The 20,262-nt window shown below is 41.8% G+C and overlaps 1 protein-coding gene across 3 annotated transcripts; it reads left to right on the plus strand.

Moving 5' to 3' along the window:
* The first annotated feature begins 390 nt into the window (after nucleotides 1-390).
* LOC100649759 (REPTOR-binding partner) lies at nucleotides 391-18,814 on the plus strand. 3 transcript variants are annotated; one of them, XM_012319185.3, is made up of 4 exons: nucleotides 391-529; nucleotides 11,451-11,544; nucleotides 16,503-16,624; nucleotides 17,740-18,814. In XM_012319185.3, the coding sequence occupies exons 1-4, from the start codon at nucleotides 491-493 to the stop codon at nucleotides 17,842-17,844; spliced, it is 360 nt and encodes a 119-aa protein (XP_012174575.1). In that variant the 5' UTR covers nucleotides 391-490; the 3' UTR covers nucleotides 17,845-18,814. The 3 variants fall into 3 exon arrangements, with proteins under 3 accessions (XP_012174575.1, XP_048268768.1, XP_020721333.1); XM_048412811.1 differs by lacking the exon at nucleotides 391-529 and adding an exon at nucleotides 3,439-3,474; XM_020865674.1 differs by lacking the exon at nucleotides 391-529 and adding an exon at nucleotides 3,530-3,595.
* Nucleotides 18,815-20,262: the final 1,448 nt, after the last annotated feature.

The raw sequence follows: 20,262 nt of genomic DNA on the forward strand, positions 1-20,262 counted from the left end.
TTAAAAACATCAAATGTCTGAATTTTCAAAAAATTGAAGTGTGTTTCGTCATAGATGAGATACAATATATAGATTTAATATACAATGCATTTATGTATCAAATAGTTTAATAGGAAATAAGTTTTAAAGGAAATAAGAAACATTATAAATGGATGATTTCATTGTAGGTATGTATATATGTTTTCTACGCTGAAACGTGCTGAAATTTGTTCGCAGTTTGATTACTTACCGACAGTCAATTTTGAATAGGATCCCTTCATAACATTTTATGGTTTCGTCGCAAGAGGCGCTATCATCCGTGATCGTGACGTAATATGAAATACCCGACAGTCAGAGGTCTGGGGGTCTGCTGTATGACCTTGCAGTGTTTGTAAACAGATACACGTTGCTATTGCAAAGTGTTGAGAATACGATAGAATCAAGATTTAACAAAGCGTGTCACGAAAAATTTGCTTGAGAAACAACGAGAAGGAGCAAATCTACGGGGGTCATGGAAGTGGAGCCTATGTGTATCGTAGAAAATGAGACGGTGAGTCGACAATTTGTGGAAACGATAAATTGACAACGTGCTCGTGTGATGCAAACTGCCATGAAAAGCAGGCAACAACATTACGCGCGTTACAAAGATTACACCATGTTATGCAAAGAGGGCGCACGTACAAAATGTCAGCTTTTTTGTAGTAGTTATTATTTTCGAACCGACGACAAAGGGCGTTGTTTCTTTCGCTTGACGTCAGGATCTCTGAGATTGAGGGTTTGTCAAGGGGTCGTGGGGTAGGGGGCAAGCAGTTCCGAAGGGTGGCTGTTTGCTTGTGTGTGATTCTTCTTAGTGTTCGTATACCAAAGCTGACGTTCGATGTCGCTGTTTCGTTTTTCGCATTCTTGTCGACTGATCGCGCCACGTGTCGTTGGTTTTCTTTCTTTCGTTTATTAAGAGATGTCTCTGCCGTCTTTAGATGGTCACATGATTTTCAGGCGCGGATATACTGGAGTTCATGTTGCGACTAGAAATCGTTCGATCGTCAACGTTCGTGTCTAGATTTATCATGCAATTACTATTATGAAATTCGCGGTACTTTGATAAACATTTGTTGTGTCAAGTTTAGCATGATTTATCTACTCAAGAGATAGTGGCATATCATATCGAGGGAACTTATTATTTGTTTTCATTCGAGCGTCGTATTGTAACGTATTTGACATGTCATCGTAGGTTACGGTTACTATCTACGTATATCACATATTAAAACAAGAAGAAAGAAGATGAAAGTAATCGAAGAATAGTTATTTGTGTTTGATGAATCAATCGTAATTACTACTGTACATACAAGCAACTGAGTATTCAATTCTCGTGTAATAAGAACGTTTCATTAACCAATAGAAATTGAAAAAATACTACGCATAATTGAATACGTTACAAATGTCAAGTATTTATGACATGAAAAATTTTCACACTCTATCTATAGACAACTCTGGAATCGGAAGTCGTCCATTTCGATCATAACGAACCAATCGATGCGTTCGAAAAATGGACCGCGTAACTTGGTTACGTGCAAGCGTAATTTTAAAATCAGTGCCGTGTGTTTCACTAAATTGCCGATACGCGTCGCGTCAGTTGTTTAATATTACCGGTTGTTCGGGCACCGGTACCGAGCACCACGTCCCTGACCACAGCGTTTTAGCTCATCAACTGCGCAGTTGACACAGCTCGCACGTCGCGTAGCACCGGTGAGTTTTTTTACATACAAATTTAATACGCGTTCCCGTAATTTCCTAGTCTTTAAGAGTGTTCTCGCTACCATTGTAGCTCGATGTTTGTTTCTTTTGAATTAGCCGTGAAATTAGCTACGCTTCTCGAACGCCTGATATACATACATACCATTTCCGAACCATACCCTGTTGATTCTGTCTTCGTTCAGTCGACAGTACGTACGCACGCTTTTCCGCCGGCATACGTTTAAGTCGGTGATGCACAGTCGCGCGGAATGTTTTAAACTCTATGAGTCTCGCGAGATCCATTTCGACATTGTTACATAGTTTAAAATGCCGGTCGATCGTTCTGTAGCTCTACCGTTAGACTTGGTCGCCCACACGCGACGCTACTGCGCAATTTAGCGGTGCATATCTATCACGAGAGAAAAAACTGTCCTATTAATTGGAGGAACTTTGGTATACATGTAGGAATTTAAGGGAAGACCCGTTTCTTCACTGCGATGTACATATATCGTACCTACGATAAATGTGTTTGCGTTTTAACGGTTTTGCGCGGTCTTACCCGCGTATGTTCTTTCTCCATAAATCGCGTAAAATTTAATCAAACCCAACCGATGTGTCGAATACAATTTAACGCGTATAATTTATTCGCGTTGTTTAATTCATGCGTCTAATTGGAGTAGAATGTTATTTCTACATTTTAACACGCAATTTGTAATTATCAGTTTTCTTTACTTTCTTTCGATCTGCTTCGATCGAAATAAAATTTCGACGCATCGTAATTTATCGTTTCACGTTCACGTTTAGTCGAAATGGAATGTTATTCTAAAATAATTGACTTTGATCGAAAGAAATCTGTTTCGATTCTTTTCTGAAATTTCCTTCAGTTACCATCGTCTGTTACGCACTGGGAAAACTCAATGCTTACGTTTCTCGCGATTACGAACAAGTAGAAAGTAGCTCACGTTTTGCATCGGCATGGCGTTACTTTGTTACATGTAGTCATCCTCGAAACTTACGTATCGATACCGAGCATGTTTATAAACACTTTTCGTGTTCGAACGTGCTCATTTCGCTGCGAGAAACCCGATAGGAGGAGCCTTTGTGTTTACTCGTGCCTCTGATAACCATTCGATGAATTGCGTTTACGAAATCAACGAGTATCGCGAATTCGCAGCAAAAACATTTCACAGCGCGGTAACGTTACGTTATTGGGATACTCTGGAAACGAAATATTTGTCAATACGGTTTCTTATTTCTAAGACGCGTTAAAGGTACGGAACGAGCAACGAAATTTTTCGAACGTTATCTGTACGTGTTAGGACTCTGTTTATCCGAACTTCACTCATTGAAATGTTAGTCAATACTTGTTTGATCGAACTTACTTATCTTAAGGCGAGCCTTTATTATGTAAACGAAAATGAATAGATAGCGAAGAAAAATGTTGTACCTTTATTGCATGAACCGTTTGTATGAGTTTAGGTAAATGGAATTGTACTGCTGTTAGAGTTATCATTCTAATGTATCGTTACAGAAATCAGTCACAGCTGTAATATATCGTGTTGAAATAAGCAACAGCAATCCAGTGGGACATACACGATACGGTGAATGTGTTAGAAAGCCTTCGACTGCTAAAAAAGTAAAGTATGTACTACGCTCTAACATACGTTCGTTTAAAATAGGTCGATGTCGATAGGATTTGAGGGAAACATCCTTGGACGCATCTAACACGATCGTTAGAAGATGAATCGCAGAAGGTGGAAGGTATTTTGTAGGCAATCTCGCAACTCCCATCAGGCAATCGCCCTTCCATCGTGATCTCGATACGTTTGCGATGCAATCGAAGCGTGGTGAACGGCGACATCGTCACGACGGATGCTCCGCGGTTCGTAAATCTCTTACGACGGTTCCTTATCGATACGAGGTCGCGTTCACTCGATAGGACCTCCTTGTCGATTTCACGAATTCTATCTTTCGGCGGCGATGATTCGATGGATGTTCCATCCTTCAATTTCCATAGCCATACGGCACATTTTTCTAATTATTATGGAACGTTTCAAGTGTTCGTTTCGAGATAAATGTACGAACATCTTTCTTATTTTTATTTGAAATTACACAATTTTTTCTATCGTATTACATTGTTTCAGCGAAACAGAGAAAAGCTTGTGTTTCTGGTAAGAAAAAGTTGATTTAGGTAATAACATCGGAATCAGAATATCAATATTTTATTAGCGTAGCGAAGGTTCGCGCAATACCCAAGGGCAACTATCGAGAAGTTTATTTATCTTGAAATTGGAGGATTAAGGAGAAACTAACCGTAATCGTCAGACGTCTGACGCTGGATGTGGTTTCGACCAGGCAGACGTAGCGTTAGTAGATATTTCCCATCAACGTCAGACGTTTGTGTACTAATGCATCGAAGATGCACGCTTCTGCACGATTTTCAGCTGTCGCTGTTCGGTTATCGATTTATAAGAAATCCCACCTTTATACTAACTTGTAAATGGTGGTGTAGAGAAACGTAGGCGATATAGCCATTCCCTAATTGAATCATCTCAAGCGCGTTGACTTCACTACTACGAATTCATTTCTGCTCTTTTGCATTTTTAATCTAGGAAATTACAAGCAACGAATTTAATTCTTGCGAGGTAAATTTTTCTGTTAAAAACAGAACAATATACGTATAGTAGGTAACAGGTATTATTTAAATTTGAAAGCAACATGGCTTATAGTATTCGTTGTTAGAAAGCGTAGCTGCATTGAAATTGCACATTTTTTTCGTTACAAATGTCTTCATCTTTATCGCAACGTATTATGTCTAACGCTTTCTCTGTTTTTCTAAGCCATATTGCCGAGATGCGTATAAACTGAAAAATGCAGTAGTCGTGCCAGCCGCATTTACTCGAATAATTAAAGCGTGGTAGCGTATACATCGTTAGCGATGAAACGAACGATATGAAATAATAATTTAAAAGAAGATGATACGAATAATAATAAATTCGACGGAATATTTTAAAAATACCATTTCATCAGTCGCATTCTTGTATCTTTCAATTTATGCGATCGACCGATACGATATCTGAACCACTTGAACGTTCGATTCTCAAGTTCAAGAGATTGGTAATCCTTGAGTCAATTATTCGTTTAACGGGTTAAAATAATCGTTTAAACCTCTGAGAAATTGATCGAATAGAAAAATACGAGTAATCAGGGTAGGAAAAATCCAGCGTGGCAAACGTTAGAGATACTCGGTAGCGAAAACAAAAAAGTTTGTTCGGCGGTTGCGAATTTAGGGCGCGAAACGTGGACGGGCGTCGAGCGTCCCTGAATTTACGGGATTTTCGTCGGCGGGCGCGATTTCACCGTGGCGCTTTGCCATTGTATTCGCGGAATTTCTCTCGTTCATTGTTACATAGCGGCGTTGGTGGCGCGGTTGGAAAATTACGAGGCTCCCTCCTCCACTTCCTCTTTCTTCGTCTCTCGTCCGGCCGCGTTATTTCTCCGGTGTACAATGACGTGGAAAAGCCGAAGAAGGCTTTCACGCGCGTCCTTGTTGTCGCCTCGTTTTTACCTACGTTTTTTCCTTCCTATTTGCACCTGTCCGTGACGTCCGGTAACGCGATTATATCTTTCCTCATAACGATACGTAGATTCGCTTTGTTAACCCTTTTGCCGCTTTACCCTTGGGACTGGCAACGTTTTCAATATGAAAAAATATGCGCCTGAATACATCGTTGTAAATATCAATTATGGTGTAATTATTATTAATCGTTAATTACGATAAATTCTGACATAAGTGGAAATACAAATGATTGCGTTGTATCGTAGACGAGTATTTAAGGGTTTCAGCGAGTCATTAAATGGTCAGTAGTTGAGGGCTCAGTGAACAGACGCATTGAGGGATTCTTTGAGAAAGAACCTGGATATAGTAGTTTTTTAATTCAATAGGTGACATTTTTAATTCAACTCCAAAAATACAAATTTTGGAATCAAATTACGCGTTTAAACTAACATCGATGAAGGTGAATTAACGCAATAACTGAACGAGTCTTATTCGTTCCTTACACATTGTGCATTTGTCACGTATTTCCTATCAGATCACTATCTTTCTCGACTATATTATCTATCGGAGTACTTCTTCTCAGCCATCGACTACAATAAAATCAAATAGAAAATGATCAAGAATTGACCTATCATATTTTTTCCATGTGACGTTCGATTAGAAAAAAGAGAAGTTATAACAAAGAGAGTACACGTTGTTGGCAAGTGGTTTGCCACTTTCAGAGTTTTATCATTCTACGTCTTAGATCGACTAGCGTAAGTAGACTTTGTCTCGTTCGTTAAGCTCTGCACCAAGTCGTGCTTCCTCTTGCGAGATTCACTTTGTAGGCCATGGATGAAAGAGCGTGTGGAGAATCGTGCAACCTTCGACGAACAAAGGTAATCATAAGGTTGCGCGGCTTGTGTATCCGGCAACTGTGTTTCACGTTCACTCGATGCCTAGCGTTTTATAAGCGTGAATCGCAGTTACGTGAAGCGTGAGTAGCGTTTTTCCGTGACATTACGGAAATACGATAAGAACGGACGGACATCGCGGTAAAATCCAATCGTAGGCCGACACTGATTTTATTAACGGTAGCGAATACCGACGACGATCGTGTTTAGTTGGTTCTATTCTATGCTGCGACAACGTTGATCATCGTTTCGACGAACGGCGGGAACGTCTTCATGCAGAAGCATTGATTGAATTCATGCTCGGCCGGATTTCTCCGATTCGCTTGCTCGAGCCTGGAATAAAGCGTAGATTGAGAAACGAAGAGGTAAAAGGAGCGGCGGGTTTAACGCGTGTAGCTTGCCGAAGACAAAAAGGGACGTCTTCCGCGGTGATTTTCAGTCTCGTCTTTATTTCGTGCCGTGTAAACGTTGTTATGAATTTCCAGAGGAATCACGGACCGGCGTAAGAGGATTTCGCCTAACTCCGTCCGTCTACTGAATAATTGAACCTCGCGGCAATCTCTGCCGCCCTGTTCCGCCAAGAATGAGACCGACAAACCTTCGCTTCGGCTCGATATTACGGCCGAAGCTAGGGAAATTGCTTGGCTGGCCGCGAGGCACGAATTTGCATGGCCATTTTCACGATCGCAATTGTACGGTTTCCAATGGTTTTGTAATCGTACAAAAATTCCACCGACCATTTGCTCTTCGCCCGCGTGACTCGCTCTCATCCGACGACGAGAACCATCGCTTGGCGACAAAGGGTAGGCGCTTTGGCAAATTTCGATACGGTATAAGGTTGGGACCGCGTCATCGAGGTCGATGTGCTCGTGGAAAATGGACGAGGAGGAAGGGTTTCGTATCGAAGTAAAAATCGACGAGAACGAGACGAGAACCAGCTCGAAGAGGGAGAAAGAACGTCAGAGTAAGAAACTGAGCGACAGAGACGGTAGAGAGATTTTTGGGGTTAATAGGAGGTATCAAGGGTTGGAAAGATGGCTAACGCGTTTAAGAGAGTCCCGCTAAGGGAGCCTGGAAGTAATTCCATTAATAACGAAAATTAATTGAACGACGAGTTCTTTCCGTGGAATTCCGCGAGTGGTCTGATTCGTATGAAAGGAACGAAGTTCGTGGCCGAGTTAAAAGGGTAGGACGAGCTAAGGACGTTTCCCCAATCCTTTGTAATTAAAGACTTTCCATTCGAGAGGTGATCGTCCCGGAAGTTGTGCCATCAAGTAGAAGAAACAGAGCGTACGTTAACGAACGATATTTACCACGTTCGTGGTCTCGAATTAATCGCAGATGCTCCTGAAACAAAGAGACGTTATCGGTCTCGTTTTTATCTCCATCTATCGTTTATTTTGTTCTATTCCAATCACCTGGAAAAATCTGTACGGTAACGAGAAGAAATTTGAGCAAAAGAGTGGAAGGTTCGTGTAAAACGAATCGAATGGAACGAGAGTGTCGGACGCGATGTACAAATACTTCATTAGCGCGCATAGAAATTCACCGAGTAACCCAAAGGAATTTTTATCGTATATTTTAAACGACAGGACAATGTCCGTCGATCGGCTTCGAGTGAGAGTTATTTATATTTCAACTTTATCCTCGCGCGAGTCCAGCTTTCGTTCGTGAACCTCCTATCGAGAGGAGACGCAGTTGCTCGTCTCTGGTTTTTATTCTCCCTTGATGAAATCTATTCACGGAAGCAGGAAGATGAATAAAATTTCTGGTATACCAGTTAGGCGGTCTTATAATAATGGCAGGCATGATTAAAGCATAATAGAATACCGATTACGCGAACTATTAATAGAACGATCAATTATCGGAATAACGATTAACGAAAAATTCGATGACCACGAGTAAGATTGGGAAATATAATAAGATTAGAAATAGAGACAGCAAGAGATTACGATACTCTTACTTAAAAAAATATTGCCTTCTCTTTAATATTAATATTTATAATTCAAACAAAATTGCTCGATCATCTAGTCTGTGGTACGATCAATTCGGATAATCAAGACTTCGTCGTATAATAAACTTGTAAAACGTGTCAATTTATGTACAAAGTCGAACAGAAAACTAACACGTCACGTCGATTCTATTTTACTTCGTTTATATTTACTTTATCCATAGTTTTCTGCTTTGAACGGCTTATATCGTCGTTTATACGATTCTGTCTTATAAGTAGGATTTTGAGTAAAATATTAGGTTGTCGGAAAAGTTTCTTTCGTTTCATAAGGTGATAACAGATGAACAACAATTTCTATTTTATATTATTTTATTCAATTACGTATGATCCATTTCGTTCTATTTCTATTATTACGTTCGTACATAATTAAATAAACTAATATAAAACAAAAGAAGCTCTTTGGACAACCTAACACGATGATCAACTATATCCAATTGATTTTTATCGGGAATAAATAATTTATAAATACACGCAGCGATCAAAAACGAAAGTATCAGTCGACAGGTGTTGCGCCGCTTCTGCAACACGCCCTAATAGCACGTGCAACATCGCCTTTGACACGATCACTGACCACGCATCGGTCGTCCGTGTATGCTATACCTATAAACTAAACCGTATATGCCGTTGCAACGAATCGTGCGTTCGCATCGCTAGATTAAATCACGCTTCACGCGGAACGAAGAGCTGCGGCACGAAGCGAGCCGCGTAACCCGGCCTTTGCGCTCGAGAAACACGCGTAAGAGGGAATCGGCCGACGAACTGCGAAACTACAAAGCCCCTGTGCTCGATTGTGTACAGTGTGGTCTACTAGCTTCCGGTCTCTGGCGTGCAGCAGTTTACTATCGAGCATCCGGCTATTCCGTCCACGCAATCTCTCTTGTCTATAACCTGCGCGAATCTCCGAAGCGTAATCCTCAAAGTATAGAGAATAGAGAGCTATCTGTCGTTACTTACGAATTTCAATATTTTCCTCTCGATACGTGCGTGTGTTGGTGGCAAGGGAGATGAGCCTAAGCGACGTAGGTTCGATCGGTTTCTAACGATATTGCACCACTTTCCTTTGAGATCATTTTTAGCAACAAGGTACGTACTCGCGTGTATCTTCGTTATTGGCCGAGATGGTCACGTTTCGAAATTTGTCATCTACGTTGTCAGATAGAAAGCCGAACGCAACTATACCGGTCTTTTTACTATTGATCCTTGGGAGAAGTGTCTAGCTTTTATTCCGCTGGAGATCGGACAGTAAAAGCGTCAAATATGTACGCGGAGACAGTTGAAATCGACGGGAGATTCGAGAGGTTGATGGTCGAAGCGCGGAAACGAGCGAATCGTTCCCCTCTGCGATCGGATACACGTCAGAAATGCGAGTGGGATTGTCAAGCGCAGGAATGATGGTGCAGGTAGCACGGCATTGGCGATAGGGGCGTGCAGGAATCGACGGAAGTGTCAGTGACAGTGTAGGGATTTAACGAGTTTTCCTGCCCTTCCCGTATAGGGTGTAGTCGCGTCGTCGACCGACGTGTGTCTCAAATAGCGTAATATAGCGGCAAAACGATGGAAATCTAATTTCTCTCGATTCAGCCACGTTGTTCTTGCGTCTGTCTGCTCGCTGACAACATGCAGCGCGTGACTTAATTATATTCTTGATTCTGAAACCGGTCAGAATGGCATAAGGCACACGACAGGGTCTTCGTGAACAGACGCAAGTCGGAATCCTTACGCGAGCATGCTGCTGTTTGTCTCTCTCTCTCTCCCTCACACACACACACACACACACACACACTCTCTCTCTCTCTTTCTCTCTCTTTTTGCACGTTTCCTGTATCTCGCTACTCATCGTGCAACATCAATTCCATTTTCTATCTACAAAGACTGGCGCGTGAGAAGAGTCACGAGACCGAGGGAGGATGAAAGAAGGACAGGGAATCGTGGAGAGCCTCACAGCGAGAGACAGACAGAGAAGAGACGAGCTAGGAGGATGAGAGGTGGGCGAAAGAAGTCGGAAGCGGTCGAGGGAAAGAAAGAGGATTCGAGGAGATTTAATACCAGATAGGATTGAGAGGCAAGGATAGGGCCGAAGGTAAACATCTTCCTTAAAAGAGGGTTGAATTTGTATTTTGTCACCCGTGAGCACATGCATAGCTAAGCCTGCGGCCTCCTCTACTCCTCGCAACAACCGTGCCCAGGGGACGTCTAAATTTTAACGGGTCGTGTGGGGTCGCTGTCGTTCGGACACGCCTGTATCCTCGCGTGCGTTATATTCTCTTGTTTGCCTTCTTTATCTCTCGAGGGGGCTGAAGATCGTCTTTTCGATTCACCCCTCCGGTGCTACGATCGTATTCTTTTTGCTTGGCGCGTTAAACAATCCAAGCAACGAACGATGGTTCTTTTTAAGCAACTTTGACTATCGAGTGGCGGTAAAATGGGCGGCGACCGGGTTCCTTTGGATTTACGAAACGTTCCATACGCGTCAATGGCGGGTTGGAAAGTTAAGCGGATAACGATCAGGAATAAAGAGGCGCCGTCTGGCCTTTTCCGCAACGACAAATTACGTTATTTGCCGTGGTTATCCTAACGCGAGAACTCGTCAATATGGTCTTCTGTAAATAGCCGTGATGCGCTTAGGGTAGCGTCGATGGGAACTTTCTGTCGAGGTTCTAGCAATTCTAGTCAAGCTGTTCTCTTTCTCACTCTCTCTCTCACTTCCTCTCTCGCTCCTGGATAAGCTTTTGTTCCCATTGAAAACGGTGGACGTTGTTCTCCGCGAGCTCGAACCAACTCGTTTGAGATATTAATCAGTGGAAGGAAGAAACAACGGATCAAGCGGGTATTACGTCGCCGTAGAGACTCGTATCATCCGCTTTCAGATCTTCCCACTAGCCGTTTCGTCGCTGTGATGTTCTGACGTTACGATTCCCGATTTTGCTCGATAACCGGCAACGGTGCACAAAAGTGTTTTTTACCATCGCGTTATATCCCGAACGCGTCGCGATTCTTGCCTGTTTATTTTAGTTCTCGTTGAATTTTGTCATTTTTTGTGACCGGTAGAAAGAATCCGGTTGTAAATGTTCTTCGTAGCAAGTTAGGATACGTTTTGACCATTTTTTTTTTACTATACAATTTCAAATTTTTCGGATATTCGCAGAATCTCAGGGTTTGTTGTTCGTTTTCTGTTCGCCACTGTATTTCTAGCTGCAAAAGATAAATTCTCCAGTTTACGTTTCTCCGTTGTATTTCTCCAGTTTACTAAGCCTGTTTTCTTTTTTAATTTCAGGAGGGATCTCGCGGTGATCGGAAAGAGGGGGGTAAGAGGGGACGCAAGCCTGGAAGGAAGGCGTCCGACAAGACGGACATGAAAGCCAAGCTCGGTAAGAAGCTTCTCTATGTATTTGTATTATCTGCTTCAATTTTACTAGTCCCTATATTATTCAAGCGTGGAGATTAGAAACTCTTAGCATTTACGGTAGATCCCGAAAGAATCGAACGGTTACCACAGGAAATTATTATGAATATATTATACGCGTTATGGGAAATTTATCGAACCTTCATTAGCATTGAAACGAAACACGTCTATCGCGACTATATTGGTCAAATTTACAGCCAGTGCGAATTTGCAGGACTAGGGGTTACGAGACATTTATTACGAACAGGCACTCGGTAAAAAATTATTATAGTATTCTATAATACAAATATGTACTTTCATGAGCCGCTGTATATCGATATATACCTTCGCGTTACCAAGAAAAAATGTATCAGGCAAAAATTGCCGGATAGGTTAAAAAAACGCTCGGAAGATTTTATAAGATAAGAAGATTGCTTCCTTTACGCCTTCGGCTATCCAACGCGAAATTTTCCGCCGATACGACGATCATGTAAATCAAGGATGGTAATTCCGGCTGTCACCCTTTCTCCGCGTATTCCCAAAAGCTCGTCTCATCGTGAATCGTTCTTTTTTCGTCGCCGATGGCTAACGATATTTGCGCGTCAACCTTAAGAAGCCGAGTTAGCCCCGATTTGCATTTTCGCCGGTGGTGTATTAAGTAGGAAAACAAGATGTAACCGCATGCGTTGCACAAGCCACGTGAGAAATGCACGCTGCTTGATTACGAGGCGTCGAATAACCGTTCTCGAGTCTCAGACCCATGACACCGTAGGAATATTTATCCTTCCCGAACGAATGAATATTTATGCTGGGTCAACTCGGTGGCTGGAACCGATGTTCCCGATGATTCCGTGCCACGACGAAATGGCAAGGTGTGCTTTGCAATTCCGTCATCTTGGCAGTCAAGACGAGGACGCCCTGGCAAAGACATTGACGAGGGAAGCTCGAAGCGATGTTGCGGAATATCCGCTGCAGCCATGCTGCTCCTTTTCCTTTTCTTTTCTCGCGTCTTCCTTTTTTAATTTTCCGAGCTTTCCATCGTTCCGCTTTGCTTTTTCGCGCAGCTTCGCTAGAATCTTTGTACATACGCGTTCTCGTATAAACTCGCGGGGTAATCACGCGAGAGAAACAATTTTCCCCATGGATCCAACGTCTCCCTTCTTTCTATGCCTTCATTCCCGCAGCTTTTGCTTCTACGTGCATTCGAACTAGTTTCTAAAGGTTGGGCGGAAGCAACACGGACAGGATCTAAGCTCGTTTTACGACCAACTTTCGCGTTTGCAATCCTCGCAGCTCCGTGGTTGAACCACGCTTTTCCTCTTGCCCGTATTTTTCTTCCTTTTGTGATTTCCTATCCATCCAGCTTCCCTGATCTTTGCTTCGAATCGACGCCGCACGACGAATACGCTGGTTTCGTCGAGTCTTTCGACAGCCGTAATTCGTGACGTTGCCACGACCGCTTCCGGTTTCGCTCGGTCAGCGTCGTAAATCCAATTTTCCTTAATTTCATTCACGCGTGCGCTCCCTCCGGGCTTCCGATCGCTTGTTTTCACACGGATTTCCCGGTCAGATCTTATTCGACAGACTCGTTTGATTTCGTCCAGATGTCAGCTCCGAGCTACATCGTAAATGGAGCCGCAAATTGACTGCGCGAGAACGTTTAATTTCCGTGTCGAGATGGAATCGATCGCGGTGACTAGCTGCGTCACCGACGCGTCTACCGCGCGAATTCATTTTCGATAAAATTCTCCTTGATCCGACTGCTTCGAACGTCTCACCGTCGTCGAGAGTCTCTTCCCGCCTGTTCCCCGGACAGCTTCCTTTTAAAAAAGAAAGGCTGCGAGACGAGTGCCGGGCAAGAGACGTTTATTGCCGCGTAAAAGGCGGGCTTAGTGAGCCGTAGACGCGATAATAGCCGCGACCCTTGATCGTAAAGAGCTTTATCACACCGCGGTCCCAGACCACCGGAGAAATTTGCAATATCCTGCAACGGGCTATTAAGATCGATTTTATCCGGCGCTTCGTCTTCTTCGCGAGTATTCGTGGCATAGCGGAAATGTTACGCGCCGCGCCATCAAACCAGTGACGTCATTCACGGTTCGTTTCCTTTATCCTTTTTCAGTAGACAATGCAATATTGTTGATTAATACAGAGATCCAGGTTATTAATTAAAATAGCAAAATCACGTAAATATTGAAGCTGTTTAAATCATTTTAAATTCTCGCAATAAGATTTACATCGGCGAATCGTGTCATTAATTCCTTATTTTTTCATAACTCTTGTGAATAATTTTTAAAAAGTTTAGATCGTTATTTCGTACGAACATAAATTGCTGGCCGATTAATCGTTTCCGTAACAATCTGATCCAACTATGATGCTCTATACAAGCGAAGTAGGTGCCCTAATACTTATATACGGGGGTCTATATATCGTATCAGAGTTTCATCAGTACCCTGTGTCTGTGTAGTACGTATCGTGGGTACGTCGGTACACGTGAAAAATAGCGCGTCACATTTGAGTTACGCGAATTTATCGCGCAATGGTTGCGTACACTGCGGATGCCCACGTCCTTCACCTTCGTTTGTAATTTTTACCACGACAATTTATGGCAAATCCCGCGGATGCAGCAGGCAACATTTATCGAAGCTCGTTTCTCGCCGCGCACAACAGTCCGTTTGTATACCTTGTCTAAGTTTCGTATTTGTTTTACGTAGCACTAGGTCTATTTAGTTTCGATTTTATGGCAGTTGTTACGTGGTAGTGCCATTTCGTGCAGTTGCTGGCAGGTTAAGCAAGAAAGCTATTCGAATCCGGGGCTGCACATACATATAGGGCGTAACGGTATTTGTATGCGTAGTCAGATACGAGTGGAAAACTTTCCTGTTTTCGATTCAAACAGCTGACGTTTCGCGGTATTCTTGAGTTCGTCCTTTCTTCCTTTCGTTTCTTATCTTCAGCACGAAAGATCTTTTCCTTCTTAAACGATTTCCATAGCCGAGCTGGATTTTAACATTCCAATTTCATAGAGCTCAGATCGCGACGCAATATGGGAAATTCAGTTAATTCCTACCTTCATTGATGTAAACCAACGAGTCACGAAAGTTTATTTTAGAATATATTTCTTTTCCTATTCTTATTCAAAATTGCAAGCTTACCAATTAGCGTATCGAAGTACGTACGAAAAAAGTTGCTAAAATGTTTTAGAAGCTAATAAAATTTCAATTTGGGAATGTTATATAATAAACAGAAGGTAGATGTACTTGCAGCTGTTGCGAGTGTCGAAGAGTTCAAAGTGATTCGAAATCTTACTTGTTCCGTATTTTTCTTCGATGCCATAATCTTTTCGCACGTGCACGATTCCTGTCACATCGTCATACACGACCCGGAAAAATAGTATCGCGTTACTAGTCACCGTGGTATCGAGCAGACACTAATGCTCGTACTAAGCTTAACACGTTTCTGGGTCTCATTAAGCCGCAATTTTTTTCCCTTTTACACGTCTCATTATGTTGCTCGTGTTTTACGCGGGTCGAGGTTCGGAGCACGATGCGATATTTTCCTTCCAAAACTTGTCGCAAAGTCGCGTAAGAAAGCAGCATTTCAAAAGTATTCTGTCAACCGTGGTTAGAATTCTGTTTTACTTATCCCGCGGGTGGCAGACCTCGAGCGACAGATCTATTTTGAATTATTAACATCGTATTCCATTCGTCGTTGGATTCGATTTCGCGTGAAAAATTTACCAAAGGAGCATCGGTGGCGTTACACCGGCTCGTTTGTTTCGCTTTCCTTCTCGTGATCCTCTTTTCCATTACTTCTTAAGAACGCCTCGTAGTTGTCGGAGTTTGAATTTCGAGATGTAAAGGTACGAAACAAGTTGGGTATAAAATTGTTCAGAAAATTGAGTGGACATGAGGACAAAGCTATAATACTTGTTTATATTATACTCTCGTCTTCTCCTTTCTAAGCCGAGATGTTCTATTTTGTGTGTTTCCATGTTTCAAGATATATTTTAAGCGAAGTTGTGTTATACAGGTTATTAGGAAATAACGAATATATATTTTTAACGCTAGAATTATCACACCAGCCAAATTGACTGGTTTTACAATTTTATTTTAAAATTTCTAATTCATGTTATATATTTTTTCAGCGATGATGTAATGACTTTCGCAATGATAACTAAAAGAATAATATAATGAATTTCATTTTGTTTTTTATGTATTCAAGCTCGAAATAATTTTGTATCAAAGCTAATTATACCAACAGCAGTCAAAATGGTACTTGTCAAAGCGTAAAGGGTCCTGCAATCTGTTTATCGAACCCCAATTAACCAGTTTCCTCGTTTCGTATAACTACTCACACGTTTTCATAATTTTTACTGCGTTTCATTCAATATGACGATATCAGTTATTAGGAAAGTTCCGGATCGATCGCTAGGTACTAACACTAGAAATACCACACCAGTCAAAATGATTGGTTCTACAATTTTATAAATGTGTCAACCCTCGTTTAGGGATTATGGTCCCAGATGGGTTAATAATACCAAAAATGTACTGCACAACATGGAATTCCTTCTGTAATCAATAAATATAAAAATATTCTATTATTTCGTATTTTTTTAAGACCAGTCATTTTGACTGGTTTTGGTAGAAATAGCTTCGTGTTAACTATCGGTAGTTCTAGCGTTAATTGAACGTAGAGAAATATAAAATTGCCGCAATAAACCGATAACTTTCCTTCCATTTCGAAATATTAGATAGAAATGATAAAAAGTAGTTTTATCTGTAAGAAAAATTCACTGCTCAGTGTATCCCGTATGTGACATACGGCAGCGAACGTGTTAAGCAGTAAAACGTTACTGAACGTATACGACACTTTACAAGACCTTCCCTAGTTACATCGTCGCGAGTTTCTCAGGTTTACACTCTTTTGCGTTTATTTTTCCAGAACGAAGTCGACAGAGCGCGAGGGAGTGTCGTGCTCGGAAGAAGCTAAGATATCAGTATCTTGAAGAGCTGGTAGCCGACCGCGAAAAGGCTGTGCTCGCACTTCGAAGAGAGCTGGAGATGGTAAGTCCTTCTCCATGGGAATGTCTGCTTCTTATCCTTTATCATCTTATTTCCGACGATTCGTTTCTCCATCATATTTTGCTCGTATATCCTGTAATATCCCCTGGCCGTTTCCTATGCAACGAGACGATAATAAATCCTTTCGCTCGGAAGAAGTTCTCGCGGCTTGCAAAGTGAGTTATACACCTATTATTCCGGTGCGCCCCTTCACGGCGGATGTTTTTAAAGTCGTACGTGTTCTCGATTATGCAATCGCGGGCCATTTTATCCAGCTCGTTCGGGAAAGAGTTACAGCTGTCCTAGAATCGTTGCGGAGCGTTGCGTTTGTATTTTCTGCGTGCGTTAATATCGTAAATTCCCGGGGCAAGGCAAGAGGAACGAGAATACCGGAGGACACAAAGTTTTTCCGAAGAACCATAAACATGTCGGGCATCCTACCTCCTTTTTCGTCTTTTTCCTCTTTTGAACGGATTAATGGGCGTCCTGAAGTTTCCAGAATTAGTTCTGCTACCTAGACAACGATAGAGCGCGCGATGCAGGCATTGCAAAATCTCCTAACATTCATTCCCAGTGATGTTTCTTGGTTGTTCACGAGCCGAGCGTATCTTAGTTAATTACCCTGTGCGATTATCTAACGCAGTTCGATATATATATATATTATTACCAGTAAATCGAGGATAACGCATTTAGAAACGTGACTATCGGATCGTTGCTAAATCTCGCGTCTGTTTGCTTTAGATTCTCATTGTCGAGTATAAAAGAATCAAATCCGATAAGAGTTTTAAAGGTACGTACATTTAAATTGTATGATGATGGATTAAGTAGAACGATGCGAACCCCACGAGCTTTTCACGTTTTAAGCTTTTTCTTGCAGTTGTATCGAAAAGAATCTTTCCACACGTTTATCCTGCACGTTCAAATCTACCGCAGAAGAACGACTTGTCGAGCGAATAGAAGAGGAAAGAGCCTTTCTCGCATTGTCTATCCACATCACCACCCTCCAACTTTCCCAGCTTCCTTAAAGTTCCCGAGAACTGTTTGAGTATAAGAAACGACGTTCGATCGCATGTCAGCTGGAAGCACGTGTAACCGCTATCCCGTTATTTTCCTTTCAGTATCGGCAGTGGGGACAGGAATTGGACGCCGGACGAGTTCCCGAAGGGCTACAAGCGATGCTGGAGGAGCTCGGCTCTCTAAAGCGGGAGAAAGCGGTCAACTAACCGAACAAGAAAGACAGAAAGAGAAACACGAGTCAGAAACATCGAGCTCTGCCATCTTTTTTAGCTTTTATTCATTTTATCGCGATAGTCGAACTTCCTCCCGTATTCCCGGTTATTCTTTCGACCGAAAAAGTCCGCACGGAAGAATTCAGATTCTTTTCAACGACTCGTTCGAGTTCTGTCTTGCGTTTTTGTACGGAAGAAGTCGTTGAAAAAAAGAAAAAAGAAAAACGAAAGAAAAGAGAGAGAGAGAAGAAATTCTATCTCGTCCAGACTTACGATTCTGTCCCACTTTTACCTAGTCTTTGTACGTTCTCCTCTTATCGTGTTCTTCTTTGGAGGAGAAATCGATTTGGCGTCGTTGTTTCTCTAGTTATTATTATTGTGTTTTGTGTTTGATACTTTACACAGAAAATTCGTTCGTGCCTCTTGTTATTTGTGATCGATTAAGTTAACAAACTTATTGTCCTTGTTTTATTATCGTTGCGACTCGACGATATAAAAACAGACCCGGTCAACGGTGACCAGGTACTCGTTGTACCGAAAAGTACCTAAAAGAAGTACCTTCTCTAACGATTGTTAAGAAGAGAGAATGAGAAGAAAATTATATATCTTTGTTACGCGTCGATGAAGAACGGCCGTTCTGTATCATAACAAAAAGAAAGTGATGAACTACATATTTGCTTGTTCCGAGACTCTGTCATATATTATATTATAGTAGATGTACTTGTTGAGCAATCTAGATCTCGTTCTTTTCAAATTATCTTCAGGTGCGTTTTTTTCTATTCTGATAACATAGCCGTGTGTACACGACCGACAAAGATTATCTGTATGGAAATAGTATTTTTGTACTGTCGTATAAAACGCTATTATTTTGTGCAGATTATTGATATTGCGAGGAACTTGTTCATATATATATATCTGGGAAAAGAAGTCTAAGGATTGAATAAATCGAATATTTTTAAACAAATCCGCCTCGTTATTTATTTCATTGTCTTTTTCATTCTTTCGTCAAGATTTTTCGATCACGAAATCATATTTTATTATTCATTTACAGTTCTTTTGGTCGGATCACGGAGAACGCAGTTTTATCGACGTCATTTTGGAATAATATTTCTCACGCCATGACTCCGCGCAGCTGTACACGAATTTGCATATTTCGTTGTGAAATACGTTCGACAACGAAATCTCTGTTTCGATTTGCGTAGATTGCAACGCAATCTCCCATCCATATTATCCAATGCGTCGAAACGACGTTACTGCTGTTCGATAAAAGAAGAGATTTAAAAAAGAGAAGAGAGAGAGAGAGCGCGAGAGAGAGGGAGAGAGAGAAAGGAACTGTACGTGTCGGTGTGCCCGGCCACGTAAAATATTTACGAGCATATGGAAAATGTAAGTATCGAAGTCCTTTCGGACGAATCAGGCTGTCAGGTCAAACGGTAATAGTGCCGATAATAATAATTGAAAGAAACCAGCTGACCTATATACTAAGAATAAGATATTATTTCAGTCTTTGAACAGTGTGCCGTGTGTTATTTAAACGCCACCTTGGAAGGAGATTCTGGTATCGGCGAGAAAGTATTTAATATCACGACGCGAAAAAAAGCCAGGAAAAATGAATACCACGCTTCGTAACTTTCTGCTGCTCTTACGCTGTAATTCTTTTTTCGTCGTTTAATCGCTGAAACTTTAATGGACAACGTCCCACACGTAATTTTCCCTAAATCTAATTATCCTTCCGCAAAGCAGTTTAATTTAAACAGCTTACATCCATTCCGCTGTATGGAACACGGTATTTCAAGTATAGACAAAATTCAGCCGTAAAAACGTGTGTAATTATACGAACGTATCAAATGACACCCTTTTGAAAAAGGACGAAACGTTTCTTAATAGGTTTCCAGAGTTTCTCATGAATTTAGTTTTACCGCAGCTGCCTATCAGTCGCACTTGCGATGATCGTAAAAGCAGGGGCGCATGTGCACGCTGTCTTCCGCATCGGATAACGACGCACAGTTCCTCGCAGTCGTAAACTATGGCCCATTCAATTTCGTTTCCGCGAAAAAACGCGTTTCCACCTGACGCGCGCGCTGGACGCAGTCAGTTAAAAAGGCGCAACACGGGGCGCGGCGGTGAGCGAGGGAAGGAAAAAAGAAACGATGGAAGTAAAGGGTTGTCGTTGAGAGAATATGGAAGCGGGAAGAAAAAGTATATGGTAATTCGATAATGCTAGACAATGGTCACGAGTCTCCGGCATGATTTACCACGCTCACGCGAGTGCATACTCGTCCGCGTTCTGAATTTCAGCCGCATTAGGTTGAATGGAAAAATTTCTACCTATTTCCAGTGAATTAAGACGGTTTAATATCGTTAAGCGGTGGCAACCGTGGCCCTGGAAACGCTGCTAAAGAGTCGCGAGTA

The sequence above is a fragment of the Bombus terrestris genome, chromosome 2, assembly GCF_910591885.1.
Source record: "Bombus terrestris chromosome 2, iyBomTerr1.2, whole genome shotgun sequence".
Lineage (NCBI taxonomy): Eukaryota > Metazoa > Arthropoda > Insecta > Hymenoptera > Apidae > Bombus > Bombus terrestris.

Bases quoted from the DNA above. Each gene is read 5' to 3' on its own strand.
- LOC100649759 (XM_020865674.1), top strand. From the start codon at position 3,545: ATGCAATCGAAGCGTGGTGAACGGCGACATCGTCACGACGGATGCTCC. The intron at 11,545-16,502 runs GTAAGAAGCTTC...TTATTTTTCCAG, and splicing joins GGACATGAAAGCCAAGCTCG to AACGAAGTCGACAGAGCGCG. The intron at 16,625-17,739 runs GTAAGTCCTTCT...TTTTCCTTTCAG, and splicing joins TTCGAAGAGAGCTGGAGATG to TATCGGCAGTGGGGACAGGA.